General features: G+C 59.3%; 1 protein-coding gene across 4 annotated transcripts; it reads right to left on the bottom strand.

Annotated features, from left to right (window-relative positions):
- Positions 1 to 1,622: 1,622 nt before the first annotated feature.
- Positions 1,623 to 22,435, bottom strand: LOC102460570 (E3 SUMO-protein ligase ZBED1-like). Of its 4 annotated transcripts, none has more exons than XM_075919709.1 (5): positions 19,153 to 19,376; positions 18,182 to 18,254; positions 13,602 to 13,703; positions 13,309 to 13,410; positions 1,623 to 8,160 (listed from the first exon to the last, which is right to left on the bottom strand). In XM_075919709.1, the coding sequence occupies exons 1-5, from the start codon at positions 19,363 to 19,365 to the stop codon at positions 6,632 to 6,634; spliced, it is 2,019 nt and encodes a 672-aa protein (XP_075775824.1). In that variant the 5' UTR covers positions 19,366 to 19,376; the 3' UTR covers positions 1,623 to 6,631. The 4 variants fall into 4 exon arrangements, with proteins under 4 accessions (XP_075775824.1, XP_075775822.1, XP_075775825.1 ...); XM_075919707.1 differs by lacking the exon at positions 1,623 to 8,160 and adding an exon at positions 9,058 to 11,239; XM_075919710.1 differs by lacking the exons at positions 1,623 to 8,160; positions 19,153 to 19,376 and adding exons at positions 9,059 to 11,239; positions 22,362 to 22,435.
- Between the last annotated feature and the right edge of the window lie 935 nt (positions 22,436 to 23,370).

Genomic DNA, 23,370 nt, shown 5'->3' on the forward strand with positions numbered 1-23,370 from the left:
GTCTCAATTCTCGCCTGTGCCCGTGCGCACTGGTGCAGAGCGTCCGACCCAAAGCCTGGCCCCAGGCATTGCCAAGCTGTGAAGTGGCACCTGCTTTATCAGTAGCTCCTGCCAACCCTGCAGGCCCCCAGCATCCGCAGACCAGCACAGTCGCACAATAAAACCAAGTTCACAACATGGCTGCTGGGCCCCCACATCACTTTGCTCTCACATCCCACTGAGGGACGGGCGATCCCCCGCCCCACGTGGACCCCCGGGGGCCTGGCAGACACGGTCCCAGGAGGCTGATGGAAAACGTAATTCTCAGAAAGTCTGGAAGGTTCCACGACATTCGACAAGGCCCAGAACACTCTGGGGGGTGAGCGAGAAATGGACCCACCTCCGGGGGCCTGAAACATTTTCCCCCAGCGCTCCATGCTCCCTGTGGTTGTTAATAACACAGCCCAGTGCCCCTCACGCCTGGCACCCAGCCAGGCCCCTGGGTCTCCTGGTCCGACATTCATATTCCCCCACCTGCTGCCCCTCAGCCGGATCGCAGGCGGAGATTCCTCATCCCCGGCTGGGCTGGGCCGGGTGCAGGAGGGGGGAGGAATTCGGGACTCTGGGCCTGACTCTCTCAGACGCCCCAGGTGGCCTCAGGCCAGTAGCTCTGGTCCCTATTAGAGGCTGCCTTGATTTTGGGGGCCCAACTGTAGGCACCGAAGTTTGAAAATTGAGGCCTAAATGTTGGTCCCTGCAGCCCCACCCCGGAGCAGCAAACCTTTCCCCAGCCCACACAGCTAAGGCGGGAGGCAAGGCCGCCTGGCGCACGGGGGCCCAGCACCGCTCCGGTTTGGCCCCACTGTCCCTGGGCAGATGGAAATGGGAGGGAGGGGGGCAGCTGGCCCAAGCAGAGGGGGCAGGGCTGTGACCCCCCCCCCCCCCCCGTGCTCCTTTCAAACAGCGTGTTCACACAGGAGAACACACGTGTATGTTCAGTGTCCGGTGAGGAAGAGGGAAAGGGCCCTGCCTTCGCTGGGTGAGGGGGCCACTCAGGAGGGTCTCAGCGGCGGCAGGGGGTTCCCACCACGGCACGTGACACAAAGAACTAATTAAGACACACAGAATTTCATCCCTAGGATGCAGTTACAGTGTTCGGAGGGTGGCACATTAAACAACAAAACAAAGAAAATAACCGGATTGTGTCTACATGGACATTCCCTATCTACTCATACACTTGTGTTCTCCCAGCTCCTGGCTCCCTGTCAACATCTCCTACCTGCCTGAGTTTAACCCGTTAGTCACCAAATGCTGGGATGCCCAGAAAAGGACAGCCCTCCTCCCATCCGTCACGCCCCCGCAGTACAGGGAGTGAGGGGCCCTGTCCGGAGAAACCGTGCAGCGCCACCCCCCTCATTCTACAGGCCTGCCAGCTCCACCCTGTTCACCGGCACGACGTGACCCTCAAACTACAGGAGCTGGGAGTTCCCTAGCAAGGGCAGCATCTGTACAGGGCCGAACAGAACGGGCCATGGAGCGCTGGCTGCCACGGCGATAGATACATAGCGTAGAAAACAGGTTTTGCCCCACCGCTCAGCCAGACTGGGAGTGCAGCGAGAACAAACCGCACGTGCAATGTGGGATCAGACGGACCAACTTTATTGAACATCCTAAGGGAGAGAAACGCACAGGTAGGAGGCAAAGCCCATAGTGCAGGGGTCCCCAAACTCGTCATGTCACGCCCACACCTTACCTTGTGCTGGCCGTCCCTCCACCCCGGGAGTCACAGTCGGGAACCAGGGGACGGGGTGTGACTCCTGGGGGTAAGAGGGAGCCCAGATGGAGCTGAGGCTAGGGAGCAGGTCCAGAAGCGGAGCTGGGGGCGGGGTCCCAGATGGGGGCAGGGCCAGAGCAAAACTGGGGGTGGAGCAGAGCTGGGTGGTACTCCCTTTCTGCCCTCAGTAGGGGTGGCCCAGGCCCTGCCTTATTCTTCCGGGCCCTCCTAGGGGTACACTCCACAGTCTGGGGACCTCTGCTGTAGTGCTTCCTGCCCCTGGGTGATCGCTGGGATTAAAACAGAGCATGGAAGTGTGAACACCAAGACACCTTTGAACTGGGTCACGAGACACCAAGTCGTGCTCGACAGTCACAAAACGGTGGCTTTCAGCAGAATGTAACCACCACCAGGCAGATTTGAACCGGGGACCTCTGGAGAAGAGTATAGGAGCCTCTACCCTCTGAGCTAAAAGCCAGTTGGTTCCCAGCCTATGCTGTAGAGGTCTCTTGGTCTTAATTGTTGCTGTGGACTAGATACCACTGCCTGGGACAGTGAACCACACTAGGGCTATGTCTACACTTGCAGTTTCTTGCGCAAGAATCTGCAGAGCATCCACACTGCCCACCCGCTCCTGCGCAAGGAAATTTACAGTACGGCGTGGTAAGAGAGGGCGCTTTGCACAAGAGTTATGTTCTTTATCAGGTGTAAGTGCTCTTGCGCGGGTGCTCTTGCGCAAGAGGGCAGTGTGGGCGCTCAGCAGGGATTTCTTGCACAAGAAATCCCTATGGCTAAAATGGCCATCAGAACTTTTTTGGCACAAGAGAGCGTCCACACTGCCATGGGAGCTCTTGCGCAAAAGCACAGCGCGCACATGGCAGTGTGGATGTTTTCTTGCGCAAGACTTCTCGCACAAGAACCCAAGATGTTCTTGGCCTTGGAAAGGGTTCAGAAAAGGGCAACTGAAATGATTAGGGGTTTGGAACGGGTCCCATATGAGGAGAGGCTAAAGAGACTGGGACTTTTCAGTTTAGAGAAGAGGACACTGAGGGGGGATATGATAGAGGTCTCTAAAATCATGAGTGGTGTGGAGAGGGCCGATAAAGAAAAGTTATTTATTAGTTCCCTAAATAGAAGAACTAGAGGACACCAAATGAAATTAATGGGGAGCAGGTTTAAAACTAATAAAAGGAAGTTCTTCTTCACACAGCGTGTAGTCAACCTGTGGAACTCCTTGCCAGAGGAGGCTGTGAAGGCTAGGACTATAATAGAGTTGAAAGAGAAGCTAGATAATTTCATGGAGGTTAGGTCCATAAAAGGCTATTAGCCAGGGGATAAAATGGTGTCCTTGGCCTCTGTTTGTCAGAGGCTGGAGAGGGATGGCAGGAGACAAATCGCTTGATCATTGTCTTCGGTCCACCCTCTCTGGGGCACCTGGTGCTGGCCACTCTCGGTAGACAGGATACTGGGCTAGAAGGACCTTTGGTCTGACCCAGTACGGCCGTTCTTATGTTCTTATGTAAGAAGCCATGCGTGTAGACATAGCCCAGGTGTGTGGGTTACATAAACTCCCCCCACTTGACCTTCCCTGGCACACGGACACAGATCGTTCTTACAGGATGTATTAGGCACACAATCGTACGTACGCGCGAACAGCCGGAGATTAGACTTCATTTTGTAAAAATGCCTGTGAATGAAACAATTTGCATCTCCCCGGTCTTAATCCGCAGTCTCCCACAGCTACACCATCCCCAGGGAGATCTCCAGCCCAAAGGAACAACGCCCGAGCTAGTCTCTGAGCTAAGGCGGGAAGACAGTTGCTGGCACAGGAAATACGTACAGAAATCAAACAAGAGCGAGCGCCACCTGCGTGTCAGGTGCCACAGCCAGTCCAAAGGGCTTCAGACCTAGAAGAGCTGGAATTCTCTGCTAGTCACAAACAAACAAGGCAATTTCCCTCCCAAATGCCTGGTTTGGGGTGTCCACAACAGCTCAGTGACAGGCTGACGCCCTCGGCAGGCTGAAGTGAGGGAAGGCAATCCAAGTGCGTGGAGCGGGTGCAAGTGCGAGGCTTCACTGAACAGGCCTCCTCGGGGGTTCTCATGTGTAGAATCAACTAACAGCCGGGTCTTTCCCCTAGGATACAAGAGAGGGTTCCCCTGGCCCCACTGCAGATTTGCCTTCTCCTATGTGGAAGTGGCAACTCCATGAGCCAAACTCTGCTGGGTTCTCTCGCCTCATGCTGAGCGTCTTTGTGATTCCTTCCCAACGTGCCCAATGAAGGTGCATTTCCCTCCACCTCAGCCCACCAGATTTCAATGGTGAGGGAGAGGGGGTGTAACTAGAGTTCTACAGTGCAGCCCACAACCAGCCTCGTCATGCCAACAGAGGGGAGACAGGCCCCAGCCTGCAACCCTTTGGACTCCCAACAAGCAGAACTGGGTAGCAGGTTTAAAACTAATAAAAGAAAGTTCTTCTTCACACAGCGTGTAGTCAACCTGTGGAACTCCTTGCCAGAGGAGGCTGTGAAGGCTAGGACTATAATAGAGTTTAAAGAGAAGCTGGATAAATTCATGGAGGTTAGGTCCATAACAGGCTATTAGCCAGGGGATAAATGGTGTCTTTGGCCTCTGTTTGTCAGAGGCTGGAGAGAGATGGCAGGAGACAAATCGCTTGATCATTGTCTTCGGTCCACCCTCTCTGGGGCACCTGGTGCTGGCCACTGTCGGCAGACAGGATACTGGGCTAGAAGGACCTTTGGTCTGACCCAGTATGGCCGTTCTTCTGTTCTTAACTGGGCTCACTTGCTTCCAGGGACCCCGTGGGAGGCAGAGATAAGGGGAGCCCTGGCATAGGCTGGAGGCTGGCAATCTCACTTTGCTTGTGTTGGCTGGTTCCTAGAGGCTGCTGGCAAGTGACACGACATGTCGGGGAACCCCCGACCCTGCACCCTCATCCGCAGCCAGACGTGACTCTGCCAGCCCGTAGAAGAGCAGGGTTTATTGCTTCTCCAAAATACAGCCCAGCACAGGCTCACTGTTGATGCAGGAGCTAGGGGCCGACAACCTTAGTCCTCTTGGGGGGAAGGGGTTTACAGACCTCTGAATGCCAGTCCTGGACTTAGTCTGCTTTCTTCATGCTTCCCCTAGACAAGAATGCTCCTTCTTCTAGGCACCGGTCACTCGCTCCCGCCAGGCAGCCACACCCCTTCCTTGGTTCAAGGGTGGGAGAGTCGAATTCCGTGCCCCCCTGCCAGCACCGGTCACCCCTGGGATGGACCTGACTCAGGCACGAGGAAGGCAGGATAAGAGACGTCCCAATGGTGTGGTGGGTTAAGGGCATCTGCCTGCTAGGAGTAGAGGGGTAGGTTCAATCCCACACAGGGGATAGGGCAATTGCCTGGGAGGTGCAGTGGGATGGGTTCAAACCCCAGACCATTCCACCCCCCGCCAGCACCTTCCCCATGGTAGGTGTGAGCCATTGTCTACGTGCCACAGACACACACAGTCTCTGCAGACCAGTAGGGGTCGCTCAGCACAACACAGCAACCGGTGAAGGAAAACCAGAGTGAATTCAGGGCCACAAGAGTGGCTAACACTCCCCCCCACACTATGTCACAGCATGACCACACATTTATGGTACAGCGCATGTCCTCAGCCTCCCACAGTGCAGAGGGAGGGAGTACCACCCTCAGCCCCTTCAGATGGACTCTTCTCTCCAGGCACGTTCAGTTGTGCACACTTAGGACACAGACAAGGGATCGAAACAGGCCCTGGCTAAGAGGACAGAGGAGGCCATGAAGGATGGCTCCCATATGGCGCTACATTGGCTTTCCCTTAGACTCTGGAATGTACCACATTCCCCCTTCACTTGGGGCCAGCCCCTCGGCTGACAGACGCTGGCCCTGCACTCCTGGCTTCAGCCTAGCCATACCATTTACACCAAGGGAGGATGTGCCCCATGGGCCGTAGCTAACGCAGATCATTGTTCCGTCAGTATTGGAAGGGCCTCGAACCTGCGGCCTGGGTGCCACGTTTACGGGTTTTTCTGCCCTTCACTGGAAGGCAGCGCTTGATTTAACAGTCACACAGTTCCGGGTGTGGGATTAGCCACACCCGTCCATGAAGTTGGTACAGGCATTTCCCCTTTATTCGGCTCTGGGGAGGCCACATCTGGAGTATTGCATCCATAGAAAGGATGTAGACGCATTGGAGAGGGTCCAGCGCATGACCTATGAGGAGAGACTGAGCGATTTGGGTTTGTTTAATCTGCAGAAGAGAAGAGTGAGGGGGGATTTGATGGCAGCGTCCTACTTCCTGAAGGGAGGTTCCAAAGAGGCTGGAGAGAGGCTGTTCACAGGGGTGACAGATGGCAGAACAAGGAGCAATGGTCTCAAGTTACAGTGGGGGCGGTCTAGATTGGATATTAGGAAAAACTATTTCACTAGGCGGGTGGGGAAGCGCTGGGATGGGTTCCCTAAGGAGGGGGTGGATTCTCCATCCCTGGAGGTTAAGTCCCGGCTTGACAAAGCCCTGGCTGGGATGATTGAGTTGGGATTGGTCCTGCCTTGGTTAAGGGGCTGGACTTGATTAACTTGTGGGGTCTCTTCCAGCGCTATGTGTCTATGACTGGGAGCCTCCGAGTTCTTCTAGGTCTTAGAAAGCAGGTTTCCTCGTGGGTGAGACTTCCCTCTCTGCAAGGACATTTCCGGAAGCACTGGATGGGTGGGGGCTGCCGTGGTAGTCCCCAGTTTCAGGTCTGAGAAGTCACCATTTTAACAGAGGTTTCATCTGCCACTGGTGCAACGTGGATTCTTGTGCATTTCAGACACTCCGTCCTCCCCGCCTGCTCCCGGGTGAGGTGGCACAGGCCCCAGGCTCAGTACACGGGTGGGGTGCCCCCGGCGTGTGTCCGCTGGTGCCTGCCCAGGTGGTATTTGTGGCTGAAGCTGCGCCCACATTCGGCACACTTATACGGCTTCTCCCCGGTGTGGATGCGCTGGTGGGCCACCAGGTAGGACTGGTTGCTGTAGACGCGGCCGCACTCGGCGCACGAGTAGGAATGGCGGTCGCGGTGGCTGCGCTGGTGCATGATGAGGTCGGTGCGGGAGCCGAAGGCCTTGCTACATTGGGTGCAGGTGAAGGACCGGCTCTCGCCGTGCATGCGCTGGTGAACCAGGAGGTCGGTGCGGGAGCCAAAGCTCTTGCCGCACTTGTTGCAGTACACGAGCCGCTCGACGTGCGAGCGCTGGTGCGTGATGAGGTCGGTGCGGGAACCGAAGGCCTTGCCGCACTGGGTGCAGGTGAAGGACTGGCTCTCGCCGTGCACGCGCTGGTGAACCAGGAGGTCGGTGCGGGAGCCGAAGCTCTTGCCACACTGGTTGCACGAGACCAGCCTCTCGGCGTGCGAGCGCTGGTGCATGATGAGGTCGGTCAGGGAGCTGAAGGCCTTGCCACACTGGGGGCAGGCGTGCAGCTTGGCAACGTGGCCGGCCTGGTGCTGGCTGAGGTCGGCCTGGCAGGCGAAGATCTTGCCGCAGTCCGCGCACAGGCACCACTGGGACTCGGGGTGGGTGCGCTCGTGCAGGATGAGGTCGGTCTGGGAGCTGAAGCGCCGCTGGCAGGTGGCGCAGGGGAACCAGCGCTCCTTGGGGTGGCACAGCTGGTGCGAGGCCAGCTCGGCATGGAAGCAGAAGCTCTTGCCGCACTTGGCGCACTTGTAGGGCCGCTCCTCGGCGTGGATGCGCTGGTGGCTCAGCAGGGCGGGGTGCGAGCGGAAGCTCTCCCCGCAGTCGACACAGGGGAAGGGCTTCTCGGCCTCGGGGGCCCGCCGGGGCGGGGCCGGCTCCGGCTCCGCCCCTTCCTCCATGGCGTGGGCCTGCTGCTGGGCGGCCAGCGTGGGGCGGGAGCTATAGGCGCCGTCGCCCGGGGCAGGGCGGGCGGGGCGCAGGCGGCCGTGGGTGCGCTGGTGCACGGTGAGCGCCGCCTTGTGGGTGAAGCTCTTGCCGCAGTCGGGGCAGACGAAGACGCGCTCCGCCGTGTGGCTGCGCTGGTGCTCCACCAGGGTGGCGTGCCGCCCGAAGCTCTTGCCGCAGTCGGTGCAGATGAAGGTGCGCTCCGCCGCATGGCTCCGCTCGTGCGCGCCCAGGGACGCCGCGTCGCCGAACCGCCACCCGCAGTCGGCGCAGGCCAGCGCCAGTTCCCCTGGAGGGCTCCTTAGCTGGGGGGGGCTGGCATGGCGCTTCCCGAGGGCTCCAGGACACTCGGCGGGAGTCTCCTGCCCGCTCCCTGGCTGGCTCCCCGGAACCAGAGGACTCCTGTAGGACTTCCCTGCCATCGCTGTCGGCCCAGACTTGGCGTGACCCTCTCCTGGTCCTTGTTCCTTAATGGCTTTCGCTGCCCAGGTACCTGTGCGGGACATGGGAAAGAGAAGCCAGGGACACAGTTAGAGGCTGCTAAGGCCGGCAACACCACCAGGCCGAGCCGTTTCCCTCTGGAGCGGCCCCTGAGTGTCCGTGTGAACAGCCGTCTCCTCACACGGCTCGCCCAGGGTGCCGTTTTCTGGCTTTCCCTGTTACCTGGTGCAGAGACCCCGGGCTCAGTTCTCCTGGCCACAGCCAGGGCATCTCTGCAAGAGGCTGCCCCTCGGAGTCGGCACAGGGGCTGAAGAAATTCCGGCCCAATTCTCATCACCCGGCACCAGAAGGAAGCCCAGGAAAGCTAACGGAGCCACAGGAGGGAGAAACCAGAACCAGGCAGCGAGCCTCTTCCCACAGAGATGCTAGTATAGGGCTTACTCGGGGCGGCAGTTACGACCCTGAGCAGCAGCTGGGCAGCTCCGCCAAAAGCAGTGAGGGCACCCAGGCGGGCACAAGCCTCCAGAACCCTCCTAGTCCCAAGACCGTGAGACCAGCCTATACCGGGTCACAGCCAGGGTCCCCCTCACTCAGCCTCTGGTCCTCTGACAAGGGCTAATGCAAGGTGCCCCAAAAGGAACGAGCACAAGGAATCCCCAACCGTCCTGTCGCCCAGCCTTTGGGGTGCGAAGGGGGGAGGGATGGCACTCAAGAGCAAAAGGGGTTGTGTCCAATGACCACCTTGGCCAAAAGCCATCGATGGACTTGTCCTCCATGAACTCTCTGACTTCAGCAGGGCAACAAAGGAGTCAGTCAGGGTAGAATTAGGGCTGTCAAGCGATTAAAAAAAATTAATCGTGCAATTAATCGCACTGTAAAAAAATAAGAAGAATATGATCTATTTAAATATTTTTGCTTGTTTTCTACATCTAATATATTGATTTCAATTACAACCGACTACGAAGTGTATAGTGCTCACTTTACATTTATTTTTTATTACAAAACATTTCCACTGTAAAAAAAAAAAAAGTCAGTTCACCTCACGGAAGTATTATAGTGCGAATTCTATCATGAAAGCTGAACTTACAAATGTAGAATTATATAAACAAGAATAACTCCACTTAATAAAACAATGCAAAATGCTAGACCCCACAAGTCCACTCAGTCCTACTTATTTTTCAGCCAATCACTAAGACAAACAAGAAGAACTCCACTTAACAATAAAACAATGTAAAACGTTAAACCCCACAAGGCCACTCAGTCCTACTTATTTTTCAGCCAATCACTAAGACAAACAAGAAGAACTCCACTTAACAATAAAACCATGTAAAACGTTAGACCCCACAAGACCACTCAGTCCTACTTATTTTTCAGCCAATCACTAAGACAAACAAGCTTGTTTACATTTGTGGGAGATAATGCTGCACGCTTCTTGTTTACAACGTCACCTGATAGTGAAAACAGACGTTCGCATGGAACTGCTGTAGCCGGCGTAGCAAGATATTTACGTGCCAGAGGCGCTAAAGATTCGTATGCCCCTTCACGCTTCGACCACCATTCCAGAGGACACGCGTTCGTGCTGATGGCGGGTTCTGCCCGATAACGATCCAAAACAGTGCGGATTGAACCATGTTCATTTTCATCATCTGAATCAGATGCCAGCAGCAGCAGGTTTAATTTTTTGGGTGGTGGTTCGGTTTCTCTAGTTTCTGCATCGGGGGATTGCTCTTCTAAGACTTCTGACAAAATGTTCCACACCTCGTCCCGCTCAGATTTTGGAAGGCACTTCAGATTCTTAAACCTGGGGTCTAGTGCTGTGGCTATTTTTAGGAACCTCAGATTGGTACCTTCTTTGCGTTTGGTAAAATCTGTTGTGAAAGTGGTCTTAAATCTAACAACATATGCTGGGTCATCATCAGAGACTGCCATAACTTGGACTATATGGCAGAATGCGGGTAAAACCACGGAGCAAGAAACATACAGTTCCCCCCCAAGAAGTTCAGTCACAAACCTGCAGGGCTCAAGTAACGTTTCTAGCTTTTGCAGTTTTTCAAACTCTTCATCTGTTGGCATGGATAGACGGTGCTTCTGAAGAGCTAACGCGGATGTGACAGCGGCTTTATTGCAAAGCAGGCTCTGAATCATAGCCAATGTGGAATTCCATCTGGGTGACATATCTCGTACCAGAGGTTCTTGTTTCTGACCATTTGCCGCTTGCTGTACTCCTAGCTCTGCACCGTTAGCTGGGCTGTGCGTGAAATGGCCTACAAGTTTTCTGCATTTTACCAGCACGTTTTCAAAACCACCATCAGTCAGGGCTACGGTAATGGATCGCTGCAGACTGTGAGCAACACACGCCATGTGTTCAAACGACAAGCGACTGGTCGCTGCTACCGTATTACACGCACTGTCGGTACTAACTGTCGTCACCTTTTCTTGGATATTCCATTCTTCCGCAACATCCATGAAACGTTCTGCACATGCTTCGGCATAATGTCTCTCTTCAATAGGAATTACCGTCACGGCAAACGACTGTAGTGTCCATGCAGTATCAATCAGGTGTGCCGTGACACCAAGATAGCTCTGATTGCTCGAGGATGACCAGTGATCACCAGTCAAAGCAACAGCCGGTGCATTTCTCAGAAGCTCCAATTTGGCAGTCTTCTCATTGTCATACAGGTCATTTATTCGTGATGCAATGGTTCCTCGGGAGGGCAAGGTGTAGGACTGATCGGAAGATGCTATTTGAATAATCTCTCTTAGCCCTCTGTCATTGACAATGTCGAGTGGTCTGCAGTCTATAGCTATCCACCTGGCAATAGCATTGGTTAAGGTGTTGTATTTTGTTTGATCCAGGGGCTTGTCGCGATCCTGAAACTTAGTAACTGTGCTCTGTCGTGGAGGTGGGTTATCCGTAGCAGACAATCCAGAGGCAAAAGCATGCTTAGCACGTAGGTGGTACTTCAGACTCGCAGTGCTTCTATGGTATTGGAACTCAGCCTTGCAATAGCTACAGAGAACCGTCCGTTTAGACAGAGAACCATCCGGAAGTATTTTAAACGTAAACTTCCCATTCAAAAGACCTGAACTGTTGCTGCTTTGCGCCATTAACTTTGTCTGATGTGTTATCCCTATAGATCATGAAAACACAGCAGAACTGTGTCAATGTCTGGAATAATTCAATACATTCGTCCATAGAATCGATATATTTCTGTCCTATTTACGTGTCCTTTTTTAGCTCAGTTCCCAGCTGTGGGAGGCACAGGGACAGAGGGAGGTAGACTCTGCCATGGGCAAAGCAGAGTTCAGGGGGGGCTCAGCCCTCAACTGCAGGTGGCACAGGGGTGGGAGCCAGCCCCTAATCTCAGGGGAGGTGTCAGCCCCTAGGCTGGAGGGGTAGACCCCTACCATGGGCAACGCAGAGTTCAGGAGGGGGGACTCAGCCCCTGAATCAGATGTGGGGGAGGGTCAGTCCCAGCCCCAGGAGGCAAAAAGAGAGTGGCTTGGGTAAGCCCTGTGGGGGGGCGGGGGTGAGCACAAGCCCACCCCTCCCCCGCCCACCCCGGCTGTTTTATTTTTAAAAATATGGTCACCTGGGAGGGGAGAGGGATGGTTGTCCTTTACTTCTTGTTTACTTCTCCCTTGGAGTTGGGATATCTGCAAGATTCTTTTAGGGTTGTCAATTGACCTGTGTTAACGCTTGCGATTAATGCAGGACAGGATTAACGTGTTAATCCTTTTAATGCGTTAATCGCAGGCACTAATGCTGTGCTGCTCCTTTGAAGTGCCGCTTCCACGTTTCAGAGGGGCAGCGCATCAGGAGCCTGGGATCAGCTGAAGCCCCCAGCTCTGCTGTTGCAAAATGCCTGTGAAGCACCGGAGTGGCATTTCAAAGGGGCTTTGCAACGTGGAGCCAGGGATCAGCTGGAGTCCCCAGCTCTGCTGTTGCAAAGTGCCTGTGAAGCGCCGGAGTGGCATTTCAAAGGGGCTTTGCAACGTGGAGCCAGGGATCAGCTGGAGTCCGCAGCTCTGCTGTTGCAAAGTGCCTGTGAAGCACCGGAGTGGCATTTCAAAGGGGCTTTGCAACGTGGAGCTGGGGATCAGCTGGAGTCCCCAGCTCTGCTGTTGCAAAGTGCCTGTGAAGCGCCGGAGTGGCATTTCAAAGGGGCAGCGCATCAGGAGCCTGGGATCAGCTGGAGTCCCCAGCTCTGCTGTTGCAAAGTGCCTGTGAAGCACCGGAGTGGCATTTCAAAGGGGCTTTGCAACGTGGAGCCGGGGATCAGCTGGAGTCCCCAGCTGATCCCAGGCTCCTAAAGCGCTGCCTCTTGGAAACGCTGCCACAGCGTTTCAAAGGGGCAGCGTTGCATGGAGCCTAGGGTCAGCTGGGGATTCCAGCTGATCCGGGGCTCCATGCAGCGCTGCCCCGTTGAAACACCGCTGCGGTGTTTCACAGGAGAGGCGCACGCGATGAATTGCAATGAAATTTTGTAATCGCTTGACAACCCTGGTTTTTTCCCTTTCTCGTGGCTTCTTTTTTTCCATGTGCCCTCTGGTGGCGGTTTGCATTACTGTGCCTTACCAGAGAGTCTCCAGAGAAGCTCAGGCTGGTTTGCCGCCCTCTGCGATTAAAGTGCATTAATTGTTTTACTGCATTAATTCTGCCCTGCGCTCATCGCAGGCATTAACGCCCACTAATTGACAGCCCGAGGCAGACTCTGAGCCAGGCTGCTGAAGGGAGGATCCCCCACTGGAGAGGACGTTCACAACAGACACCTGTCGCCACGAGGCGATGGATGTGGGTTAAATAAAAAGGGAGACGGGGTATTCCCGATGGACAAGAATCTCTCTGCCCCACTCACCTCCCATGTAACATCAGAGCTTAAGGGATGACTAGGCTTTGTGTGGGCCCCAACATGAGCTTGTATCCTGAGCTGTTCAGGACAGAACAGGCCCTCTAGGCAAACAGCCATAAGGCGCTTCCCTGCGGAGCTGGGAAGAGGGGGACACTGTCTACAACACAGGGGCTGCAGTCCATGACCCAGGAGGTCTCTTTGGGCCCTACATTCCTGCCACCTAGGCAGAGCTCTGCAGCAGCTACGTTCCACCCCAGAAGCAGTTGCATCCAGGCAACGCAATCCATGTGGCCAGAGCCTCTGACGCACGATGGGTGTGGCCCAGAAATGGGACACTGTTTCCTCACCTGTGGAGTGTCCGTGGGTCGCTGGTCTCTCTGCAGAGTCCAGGACATCTACCTGGTCACATGCTTCGGTCTTGACTAAGCCACGTGGGACGCCAGGATACCCTGCAGGCAGAGGAGAAATAATTGTCACTAAGAAAATCCCTCCTGTGGGCCAGGATAACGGATCCTGCCTCTGCCCACCAGCAGTAAGCACTTGCGTGTGATTGGAAATCACTAGAGCAACGCGTAAAGCGAGGGAGGTTTGCCAGCGAGCTGCCGGGGCCTTGATGAGGGATGCGGTTTCACTTACTCACCCTGGGGCCTCACCGCCACCACGAAGTCTGGGGAATCCGTGCACTGGGGCTCATCCTCCCGTTCCACCTTGACTGAGATGTCTACTCGGGGAGCAGGGGGCCCTGAGGAAGGGAGAGCAGAAGAAGTTATGGCCCTCGGTCCATCTTTTCTCTGACCTCTCCAAGCTGCCACTTCCATACTGTCAGAGCACAGAGTAACTATGGCAACAGGTCACTGAGGCCTTCTGATACTCTTGGACCACTGACAACGATCTCTGAGAGCCCATAGAGCAGGGGTGGCCAACCCGCGGCTCATGAGCAGCAAGTGGCTCATTCCCCTTCGAAAGTGCAGCTCGCGAAGCCTCCCCCATGTCTCGTGAAACCGCCCCTGTGCCCCTGAAAATGGGCTCTGCCTCCCGGCTCCCAGTGCTCTCCGGGACAGGGGAGCCATCCGGATGGCGGGAGCCTGATGTGGCCAAAAAGCCTTTAAAGGGGGAGTTCCCCTTCTTTTTTTTTTTTTTTTTGGCTCAATAACTCCAGGGGGCTTCCTTTTTTGCTCAACAACTTTGCCTTGACTTTTCACACTGTATCCACTGCTATTTTGGCTCTTTGTCCAGAATGGGTTGGCCACTCCTGCCGTAGGGGATGGGGGAGGTCCCAGAAGATTAGAGAACAGCCAACAGTACCTAGCTTGAAAACGGGGGATCAGAGGACCTGGGAAATGCAGGTTGAACTTCTCTAGTCCGGCACCCTCAGAACTGGATGGTGGCAGAATCAGAGAATTTGCCAGACCACAGGAGATCAATATTGTCTAGGAGGATCACCAACACTTATGCTGTTTACTGGGCTCTGAGAAGACACTTGGGCTACGTCTAGACTGCCATGATTTTCCGCAAATGCTTTTAACGGAAAAGTTTTCCATTAAAAGCATTTGTGGAAAAGAGCATCTAGATTGGCATGGACACTTTTCCGCAAAAGCACTTTTTGCGGAAAAGCATCAGTGCCAATCTAGACGCGGTTTTGCGCAAAAAAGCCCCGATTGCCATTTTCGCGATCGGGGCTTTTTTGCGCAAAACAATACTGCGTTGTCTACACTGGCCCTCTTGCGCAAAAGCATTTGCGCAAGAGGGCTTTTGCCCGAACGGGAGCAGCATAGTATTTCCGCAAGAAGCACTGATTTCAGACAGTAGAAAGTCAGTGCTTTTGCGCAAAATCAAGCGGCCAGTGTAGACAGCTGGCAAGATTTTCCGCAAAAGCAGTCACTTTTGCGGAAAAACTTGCCAGTCTAGACACAGCCTTGGAGTAAATTAGAGCTAAATAACAGCACAGACCACTGAGAGCCAGAACTGGTGGCTGTAAACACACTTTACGGGACCACAGGAAACTTGGTCACACCCATGATACGTGCGCATCCAGCTCACTAAAATCAGTCAAGGGTAACAACCTCCATGTCTCTCATTCATAGAATCATAGAACCATAGAGCTGGAAGAGACCTCAGAAGGTCATCGAGTCAAGCCCTCTGCTCTAGGCAGGACCAATCCCAACTAAATCAACCCAGCCAGGGCTTTGTCAAGCCGAGACTTAAAAATCTCTAGGGATGGAGAGACCACTACTTCCCTAGGGAAGCCATCCCAGTGCTTCACCACTCTCCTAGGGAAAGAGTTTTTCCTAATATCCAACTTGGACCTCTTCCACTGCAACTTGAGCCCATTGCTCCTTGTTCTGCCATCCGTCACTACTGAGAACAGCCTCTCTCCATCCTTTTTGGAACCTCCCTTCAGGAAGTTGAAGGCTGCTCTCAAATCCCCCCTCACTCTTCTCTTCTGCAGACTAAACAGACCCAACTCCCTCAGCCTCTCCTCATAGGTCATGTGCTTCAGCCCCCTAATCATTTTGGTTGCCCTCCACTGGACCCTCTCCAATGCGTCCACATCCTTTTTGTAGTAGGGGGCCCAGAACTGGACACAATACTCCAGATGTTTCACACATTTGAAACCCACAAAGTATTCCCCTCTCCACGTGTCTAATTTTACACACCCAAACGATACGCACATCAAAGTAAGAGAAACAGACCCAGCGGATCGTGATGAGAGGGTTGATGGGTTTCATGAAATCATTCCCTCAGAGCACCTTTGAGCTGTGTATAGTCATGTCCCTGCGTCCATTTCATAAAGCATGACGGGGAGGCGGAGCTCTGTCACAGCCGGGTTGTGATGGCGCGTTGGGGGTCCCCCGTCTCCTGCACCCCGAAATGGCACAAACAGACTCCACCAGCCAGTGGAATTGAGGGTGGTTTATTACTCCTCCAGCACAGCGCAGCACAGATGTAATCTGGTTACAGGAACTGGGGCTAAGAGGCCTCAGTGCCCCCCTTGAGATAGGGGAGTCCCAGCCCCCCTCCCCAGCTCCTTCTCCCCTGCTTTCCAGACAGGAACTCACTAACCCTCTTCCAGCCCTGCCCCCCAGCCAGGGCAGCATTCCACCTCCCTTTGTTCCTCTCCATGGGGGGTGGCTGGCCATACTCGTTTGCATAGTGACTCATCCTGTTTTGCTGGGTCGTGGTACCCACGGCAGCCAGTGGGAGTTACCCCAGAGCCAGCAGCATAGAAACCAGCCAGGTACCCCCACTACGTCACACGGGTTTAAACTTCAGAACGGTTCTGACCAACTGGAGAATGGGTCTGAATTCCATAAAACAAAATTCTACAAAGACCAGCCCAAGGTGCTTCACTGAGGACGAACAAGAGAGCAGGCGGTGCCTCTGCCGAAAGAGATCTGGGGGCTTTCGCGAACCACAAGTTGAACGGGAGTCGGCAACATTATGCAGCTGCAGAAAGGCTCCAGGTTGGACCTCCCTTACCCGGGTCCAGCAACATCCAATCCAGCAGGACCACAGAGGTTCCAGGGACTACAGAGTCCAGGGCTGTGTCTAGACTGGCAAGTTTTTCCGCAAAAGCAGATGATTTTGCGGAAAAACTTGCCAGCTGTCTACACTGGCCGCTTGAATTTCCGGAAAAGCACTGACGATCTCATGTAAAGTCATCAGTGCTTTTCCGGAAATACTATGCTGCTCCCGTTCGGGCAAAAGTCTTTTTCCGAAAGACTTTTGCACAAAAGGGCCAGTGTAGACAGCAGAGATTTGTTTTCCGCAAAGAGAGCCCCGATCGCGTAAATGGCGATCGGGGCTTTTTTGCGGAAAACCACGTCTAGATTGGCCACGGACGCTTTTCCGTAAAAAGTGCTTTTGCGGAAAAGCATCCTGCCAATCTAGACGTGCTTTTCCGAAAATGCTTTTGACGGAAAAGTTTTCCGTTAAAAGCATTTTCGGAAAATCATGCCGGTGTAGACGTAGCCCCCGTGTAGGGAGGCCTGGCCGCAGGGCCCCACGTGTGGGAGGGCAGGCGGCACAGCAGGGAAATCTGGCCCCAAGAGCTGGGCAGTAGCAGGGGGCTGGCTGTGGCCGTGCATCTCTGGCTCCAGTGGCAGCCAGGAAGCTCCAGCCCCGACTGCATTGCTCCGGCAGCAGCTAGGGAGCTCCTGCAAATGACAGGCAGCTCCGGCCCTGGCAGTGAGCAGGCAGCCCCGGGGAGGGCTGGAGCCTAGCTGGGGGCACAGCGGGGGAGCAGCGGTTTAGCAGAAGCCAGGAGGGAAGGAACCGCCCGTGGTCTGGCAAATCCCCTCGTTCAGGACTGGTCAGTTGCCGGACCAGGGAGGTCCAACCTGCAGTACGATTCCAGGTAGTATGCGGGATACGGGATCTATTCGGCACTGTGAGGGCCGTTCTAGGGGGGTGGGGATCAACTCTTCTCCACGTCCACAGGAAGCAGGACAAGAAGCAACGGGCTGAGCCTGCAGCCGGGCAGATTTCGGTTCGATATGAGGAAACGTGGTTTTGACTCTCGGTGCGATTAACATTGGAACAGGGGGTGTGGTGCCTCTGCCACTGGAAACCCTGAAACTTAAGTTGGACAAACATCCATCAGGGAAGGTCCCGGGGTAACTCGGTGCTGCCTCTGTGCAGGGGGCGGGACCTGACGACCTCTTGGAGTCCCAGCCCGACATTTCGACAACCCTCTGATTACAAATAGTCGTTAAACTGCACCATGGCCCTATGATCACTGGAATGGAGAAACCGAGGCCCGGGAGACACGGCCGACACTCGTCGCACTGCGATGCTGTTTTAGCGATTTTGGTGCCAGGAGAAGAGCAAGACGAGGTGGTCCAATAAAAGATATTAGCTCACTTCCCTTGGCTCGTTACACTGCGAGGCAGGCCGAAGAACAGAAGCCAGGAGTCCTGGCTGCTTTTCCGGTCACTAGAGCAGAGGAATTGTCTCTGGGTGGGAGCAGGTTATTCATGAGCTGGTGGCTCATGTGAGCAGGAACGTCCGTTGGAGAAAGCACAGGGATGAATCTACGGAGAAACTGGACAGGCCCCTTTGGCCCATGGCATCCAGGGATGGGCGAGTGCACCGAGGAGCCGGGGTAGAGTCCAGAGCGAGAAGGCAACCTAATAACGGCGTCCCGCAACCCCGAGAGTCAGCACGACCGGACCGCCCCCGCCACCTCCTCCCCCTGCCGTCTGGCTTCCCATTGCTCACCTGGGCGGGCGCTGGCTGCAGCATCTCCCCCTCCCGCGGCCGGAGAATCCATGAGCCCCTCTCCACCTCTGCCCTGGGGAAGGAGGCAGGGATTAGAAGCGGTGCAACGCCTCGGCGCAGCGGAGGGATCAGGCTGACGCCTGCAGAAGCTACCCCCTGAGACGCTGTCATGGGCTGAGACCTGCTAGTTCCTTCCGCACCCCCCGCTGACCAGCCGCTCCCCGGCCAGCAGCCCAGCAGCCGGCGGCTGAGACTCCACAGGGGTTGGCAATAATTTTCACAAGGGGGCCACTTAATCAATTGTGGGATGTGGCCACAGGCCGACTCCACCCCGGAAGGGAAGGGGTCTTCGGAGGAAGGGGAGGGGCTGGCGATTAGCCTCCCCTGGGAGGCGTTGAATTAAAAACGCAGCAGAAGGCTCCTGGCTCTACCGCGTCACCTGGCAGCCGCCCGGGGCGCTGCAGCTCCGGCCTCAGCCTGGTCAGCGCCGCGCCCAGGAGCTGGGAGCCATTTCAATAGGATCCTGCTGCCTGAGCCCCCGCCTGGAACTTCGGTGGCGCGGGCAGCGGGATGTAAATAGAAAGCGGCCGGATGCCGTCCGTGGGCTGGATCAAAGGGTCAGGCAGGCCGGATCCGGCCCCTGGGCCACGTCTTCCCAGCCCTGCCAGGTGGAGGAGGGAATAACGTTTATTGGACCCACGTCTGTAGGGGGGGGAGAGCGGCTTGCAGCCACCCAGAGTTCTGCTGCAGGGCGGCCAGCATGCCCGCCTCGTGCCCGGCGCGCCGCACTGAGCAGTCAGCACATGCTGTCAGTAAGGGGCCCGGTAGTAACCCCGTGGTCCTAGGGCCCCCGGGGGGGTTACACACTGTTGCAATCCGCCACCCATGCAGGGGCTCTGCCCAGGTTGCCGGTGTTACTGTCCGGCAGATCCACACTTCTCCCGCCCGGTCTCTAAAATTCTGGGACCCACCCAGCAGGGATCCAGCGGTGCACCCAGGACGACACGGAAAGAGCCGCTCTGACTGGGGGCGGGTCTCTGCCGGGGGGGTTCCACCCACCGAGCTACATAGGGCAGGACGGGGACACGGGTGCGGGTGCCCGGCGCGGGCGAGACAAGAGGGGACGTGGGGGTGGGGACAAGGGCTGTGGGACACAGCATGGATGGGGGGGCACAGGATGCCATCAGGCTGCTGGGACGACCTGCGTGGGGGGCAGCTGGCAGCCAGACACCGTGTCCCTTGTATAGGATGAAAACCATCTCAAGCAGCAGCAACCGCAGCCCCGGCCTCCAGAGGACGGACCGGGCGCTGCACTGCCTAGGGAGACGGGCTGCAGCGCGGGGAGCGGGGGGACAGACCCAGCAGGGCGGGGAGGACCCCTGTACGGCCATGCTGAGGGGACAGACCCCAGCACCGAGGTGCGGCGGGGGGGGGACAGACCCCAGCACAGGCGTGCAGCGGGGGGGGGGACAGACCCCAGCACAGGCGTGCAGCGGGGGGGGGGCCAGACCCCAGCACAGGCGTGCAGCGGGGGGGGGACAGACCCCAGCACAGGCGTGCAGCGGGGGGGGGGACAGACCCCAGCACAGGCGTGCAGCGGGGGGGGGGGGGACAGACCCCAGCACAGGCGTGCAGCGGGGGGGGGGCCAGACCCCAGCACAGGCATGCAGCGAGGGGGGGGCCAGACCCCAGCACAGGCGTGCAGCGGGGCGGGGCCAGACCCCAGCACAGGCGTGCAGCGGGGGGGGGGGCAGACCCCAGCACAGGCGTGCAGTGGGGGGGGGGGGGCCAGACCCCAGCACAGGCGTGCAGCGGGGGGGGGGGGGGGCCAGACCCCAGCACAGACGTGCAGCGGGGGGGGGGCCAGACCCCAGCACAGGCATGCAGCGGGGGGGGGCCAGACCCCAGCACAGACGTGCAGCGGGGGGGGGCCAGACCCCAGCACAGACGTGCAGCGGGGGGGGGGCCAGACCCCAGCACAGGCGTGCAGCGGGGGGGGGCAGACCCCAGCACAGACGTGCAGCGGGGGGGGGCCAGACCCCAGCACAGGCGTGCAGCGGGGGGGGGCAGACCCCAGCACAGGCGTGCAGCGGGGGGGGGGGGGGACAGACCCCAGCACAGGCGTGCAGCGGGGGGGGGGCAGACCCCAGCACAGGCGTGCAGCGGGGGGGGGGGGGACAGACCCCAGCACAGGCGTGCAGCGGGGGGGGCCAGACCCCAGCACAGGCGTGCAGCGGGGGGGGGGCAGACCCCAGCACAGGCGTGCAGCGGGGGGGGGGGAACGGACCCCAGCACAGGCGTACAGCGGAGGGGGGGGCCAGACCCCAGCACAGGCGTGCAGCGGGGGGGGGCCAGACCCCAGCACAGGCGTGCAGCGGGGGGGGGGGGGACAGACCCCAGCACAGGCGTGCAGCGGGGGGGGGGGGCCAGACCCCAGCACAGGCGTGCAGCGGGGGGGGGGGGCCAGACCCCAGCACAGACGTGCAGCGGGGGGGGGGGACAGACCCCAGCACAGGCATGCAGCGGGGGGGGGGGGACAGACCCCAGCACAGGCGTGCAGCGGGGGGGGGGGGCCAGACCCCAGCACAGACGTGCAGCGGGGGGGGGGACAGACCCCAGCACAGGCGTGCAGCGGGGGGGGGGCAGACCCCAGCACAGGCATGCAGCGGGGGGGGGGGACAGACCCCAGCACAGGCGTGCAGCGGGGGGGGGGGCCAGACCCCAGCACAGACGTGCAGCGGGGGGGGGGACAGACCCCAGCACAGGCGTGCAGCGGGGGGGGGGACAGACCCCAGCACAGGCGTGCAGCGGGGGGGGGGACAGACCCCAGCACAGGCGTGCAGCGGGGGGGGGGGCCAGACCCCAGCACAGACGTGCAGCGGGGGGGGGGGACAGACCCCAGCACAGGCGTGCAGCGGGGGGGGGGCCAGACCCCAGCACAGGCGTGCAGCGGGGGGGGGGGGGGCAGACCCCAGCACAGGCGTGCAGCGGGGGGGGGGGGACAGACCCCAGCACAGGCGTGCAGCGGGGGGGGGGACAGACCCCAGCACAGGCGTGCAGCGGGGGGGGGGGCAGACCCCAGCACAGGCGTGCAGCGGGGGGGGGGGGCAGACCCCAGCACAGGCGTGCAGCGGGGGGGGGGACAGACCCCAGCACAGGCGTGCAGCGGGGGGGGGGGGGACAGACCCCAGCACAGGCGTGCAGCGGGGGGGGGCAGACCCCAGCACAGGCGTGCAGCGGGGGGGGGGACAGACCCCAGCACAGGCGTGCAGCGGGGGGGGGGGCAGACCCCAGCACAGGCGTGCAGCGGGGGGGGGGACAGACCCCAGCACAGGCGTGCAGCGGGGGGGGGGGCAGACCCCAGCACAGGCGTGCAGCGGGGGGGGGACAGACCCCAGCACAGGCGTGCAGCGGGGGGGGGGGGCCAGACCCCAGCACAGGCGTGCAGCGGGGGGGGGGCCAGACCCCAGCACAGGCGTGCAGCGGGGGGGGGGGGGACAGACCCCAGCACAGGCGTGCAGCGGGGGGGGGGGACAGACCCCAGCACAGGCGTGCAGCGGGGGGGGGGCCAGACCCCAGCACAGGCGTGCAGCGGGGGGGGGGGACAGACCCCAGCACAGGCGTGCAGCGGGGGGGGGACAGACCCCAGCACAGGCGTGCAGCGGGGGGGGGGGGACAGACCCCAGCACAGGCGTGCAGCGGGGGGGGGGGGACAGACCCCAGCACAGGCGTGCAGCGGGGGGGGGACAGACCCCAGCACAGGCGTGCAGCGGGGGGGGGGGGACAGACCCCAGCACAGGCGTGCAGCGGGGGGGGGACAGACCCCAGCACAGGCGTGCAGCGGGGGGGGGGGACAGACCCCAGCACAGGCGTGCAGCGGGGGGGGGACAGACCCCAGCACAGGCGTGCAGCGGGGGGGGGGGACAGACCCCAGCACAGGCGTGCAGCGGGGGGGGGCAGACCCCAGCACAGGCGTGCAGCGGGGGGGGGGCCAGCACGGCGGGGGGGGGGGGCTGCAGCCATGAGCGCTCCATGCAGGCCCCGGGCCCGGCAGGACCCAGCTGGCCCCGCCCCGCCCCGGGTCTCTCTGGCCGGGCCCCGCCCCGCTCCCGGGGGCCGCAGCCGGGCGGCGCTTGGGGGGGGGCAGCCGGGAACCCCCCCCCCCCCGGCGGCGCGGTACCTGCGGGCGGCGGCGGGCGAGGGGGACGCGGGGCCGGGCGGGCTCAGGCAGCAGCGCCCGGATTGGAGCGAGCGGCCGCGCAGCACCGCCCCCGGCCCGGGCCTGGCTCCCTGCACCCGGGGGGCTCCGCCTGCGCAGGGCGGGGGGGGGTAGTGGTTAGCGCTGGGGGAGGGGAGGGGAGCTGGGGCTCCGCCTGCGCAGGGCGGGGGGGGGTAGTGGTTAGCGCTGGGGGAGGGGAGGGGAGCTGGGACTCCAGCGGTGCAGGGCAGGGGGGCTAGTGGTTAGCGCTGGGGGAGGGGAGGGGAGCTGGGACTCCAGCGGTGCAGGGCAGGGGGGGCTAGTGGTTAGCGCTGGCGGAGGGGAGGGGAGCTGGGACTCCAGCGGTGCAGGGCAGGGGGGGCTAGTGGTTAGCGCTGGGGGAGGGGAGGGGAGCTGGGACTCCAGCGGTGCAGGGCAGGGGGGGCTAGTGGTTAGCGCTGGCGGAGGGGAGGGGAGCTGGGACTCCAGCGGTGCAGGGCAGGGGGGGCTAGTGGTTAGCGCTGGGGGAGGGGAGGGGAGCTGGGACTCCAGCGGTGCAGGGCAGGGGGGGCTAGTGGTTAGCGCTGGGGGAGGGGAGGGGAGCTGGGACTCCAGCGGTGCAGGGCAGGGGGGCTAGTGGTTAGCGCTGGGGGAGGGGAGGGGAGCTGGGACTCCAGCGGTGCAGGGCAGGGGGGGCTAGTGGTTAGCGCTGGGGGAGGGGAAGGGGAGCTGGGACTCCAGCGGTGCAGGGCAGGGGGGGCTAGTGGTTAGCGCTGGGGGAGGGGAGGGGAGCTGGGACTCCAGCGGTGCAGGGCAGGGGGGGCTAGTGGTTAGCGCTGGGGGAGGGGAGGGGAGCTGGGACTCCAGCGGTGCAGGGCAGGGGGGCTAGTGGTTAGCGCTGGGGGAGGGGAAGGGAGCTGGGACTCCAGCGGTGCAGGGCAGGAGGGGCTAGTGGTTAGCGCTGGGGGAGGGGAGGGGAGCTGGGACTCCA

Source organism: Pelodiscus sinensis, chromosome 1 (assembly GCF_049634645.1).
Source record: "Pelodiscus sinensis isolate JC-2024 chromosome 1, ASM4963464v1, whole genome shotgun sequence".
NCBI lineage: Eukaryota > Metazoa > Chordata > Testudines > Trionychidae > Pelodiscus > Pelodiscus sinensis.

What these genes read in the sequence shown, in the direction of transcription:
- LOC102460570 (XM_075919707.1), bottom strand. Translation starts at nt 19,365, where the DNA reads ATGGCATCCTGTGCCCCCCCATCCATGCTGTGTCCCACAGCCCTTGTC. An exon ending in TGCAGCCAGCGCCCGCCCAG is followed by an intron (nt 13,704 to 18,181) that starts GTGAGCAATGGG and finishes TCCCTTCCTCAG; the next exon opens with GGCCCCCTGCTCCCCGAGTA. An exon ending in GACCCACGGACACTCCACAG is followed by an intron (nt 11,240 to 13,308) that starts GTGAGGAAACAG and finishes CATGATCTATAG; the next exon opens with GGATAACACATCAGACAAAG.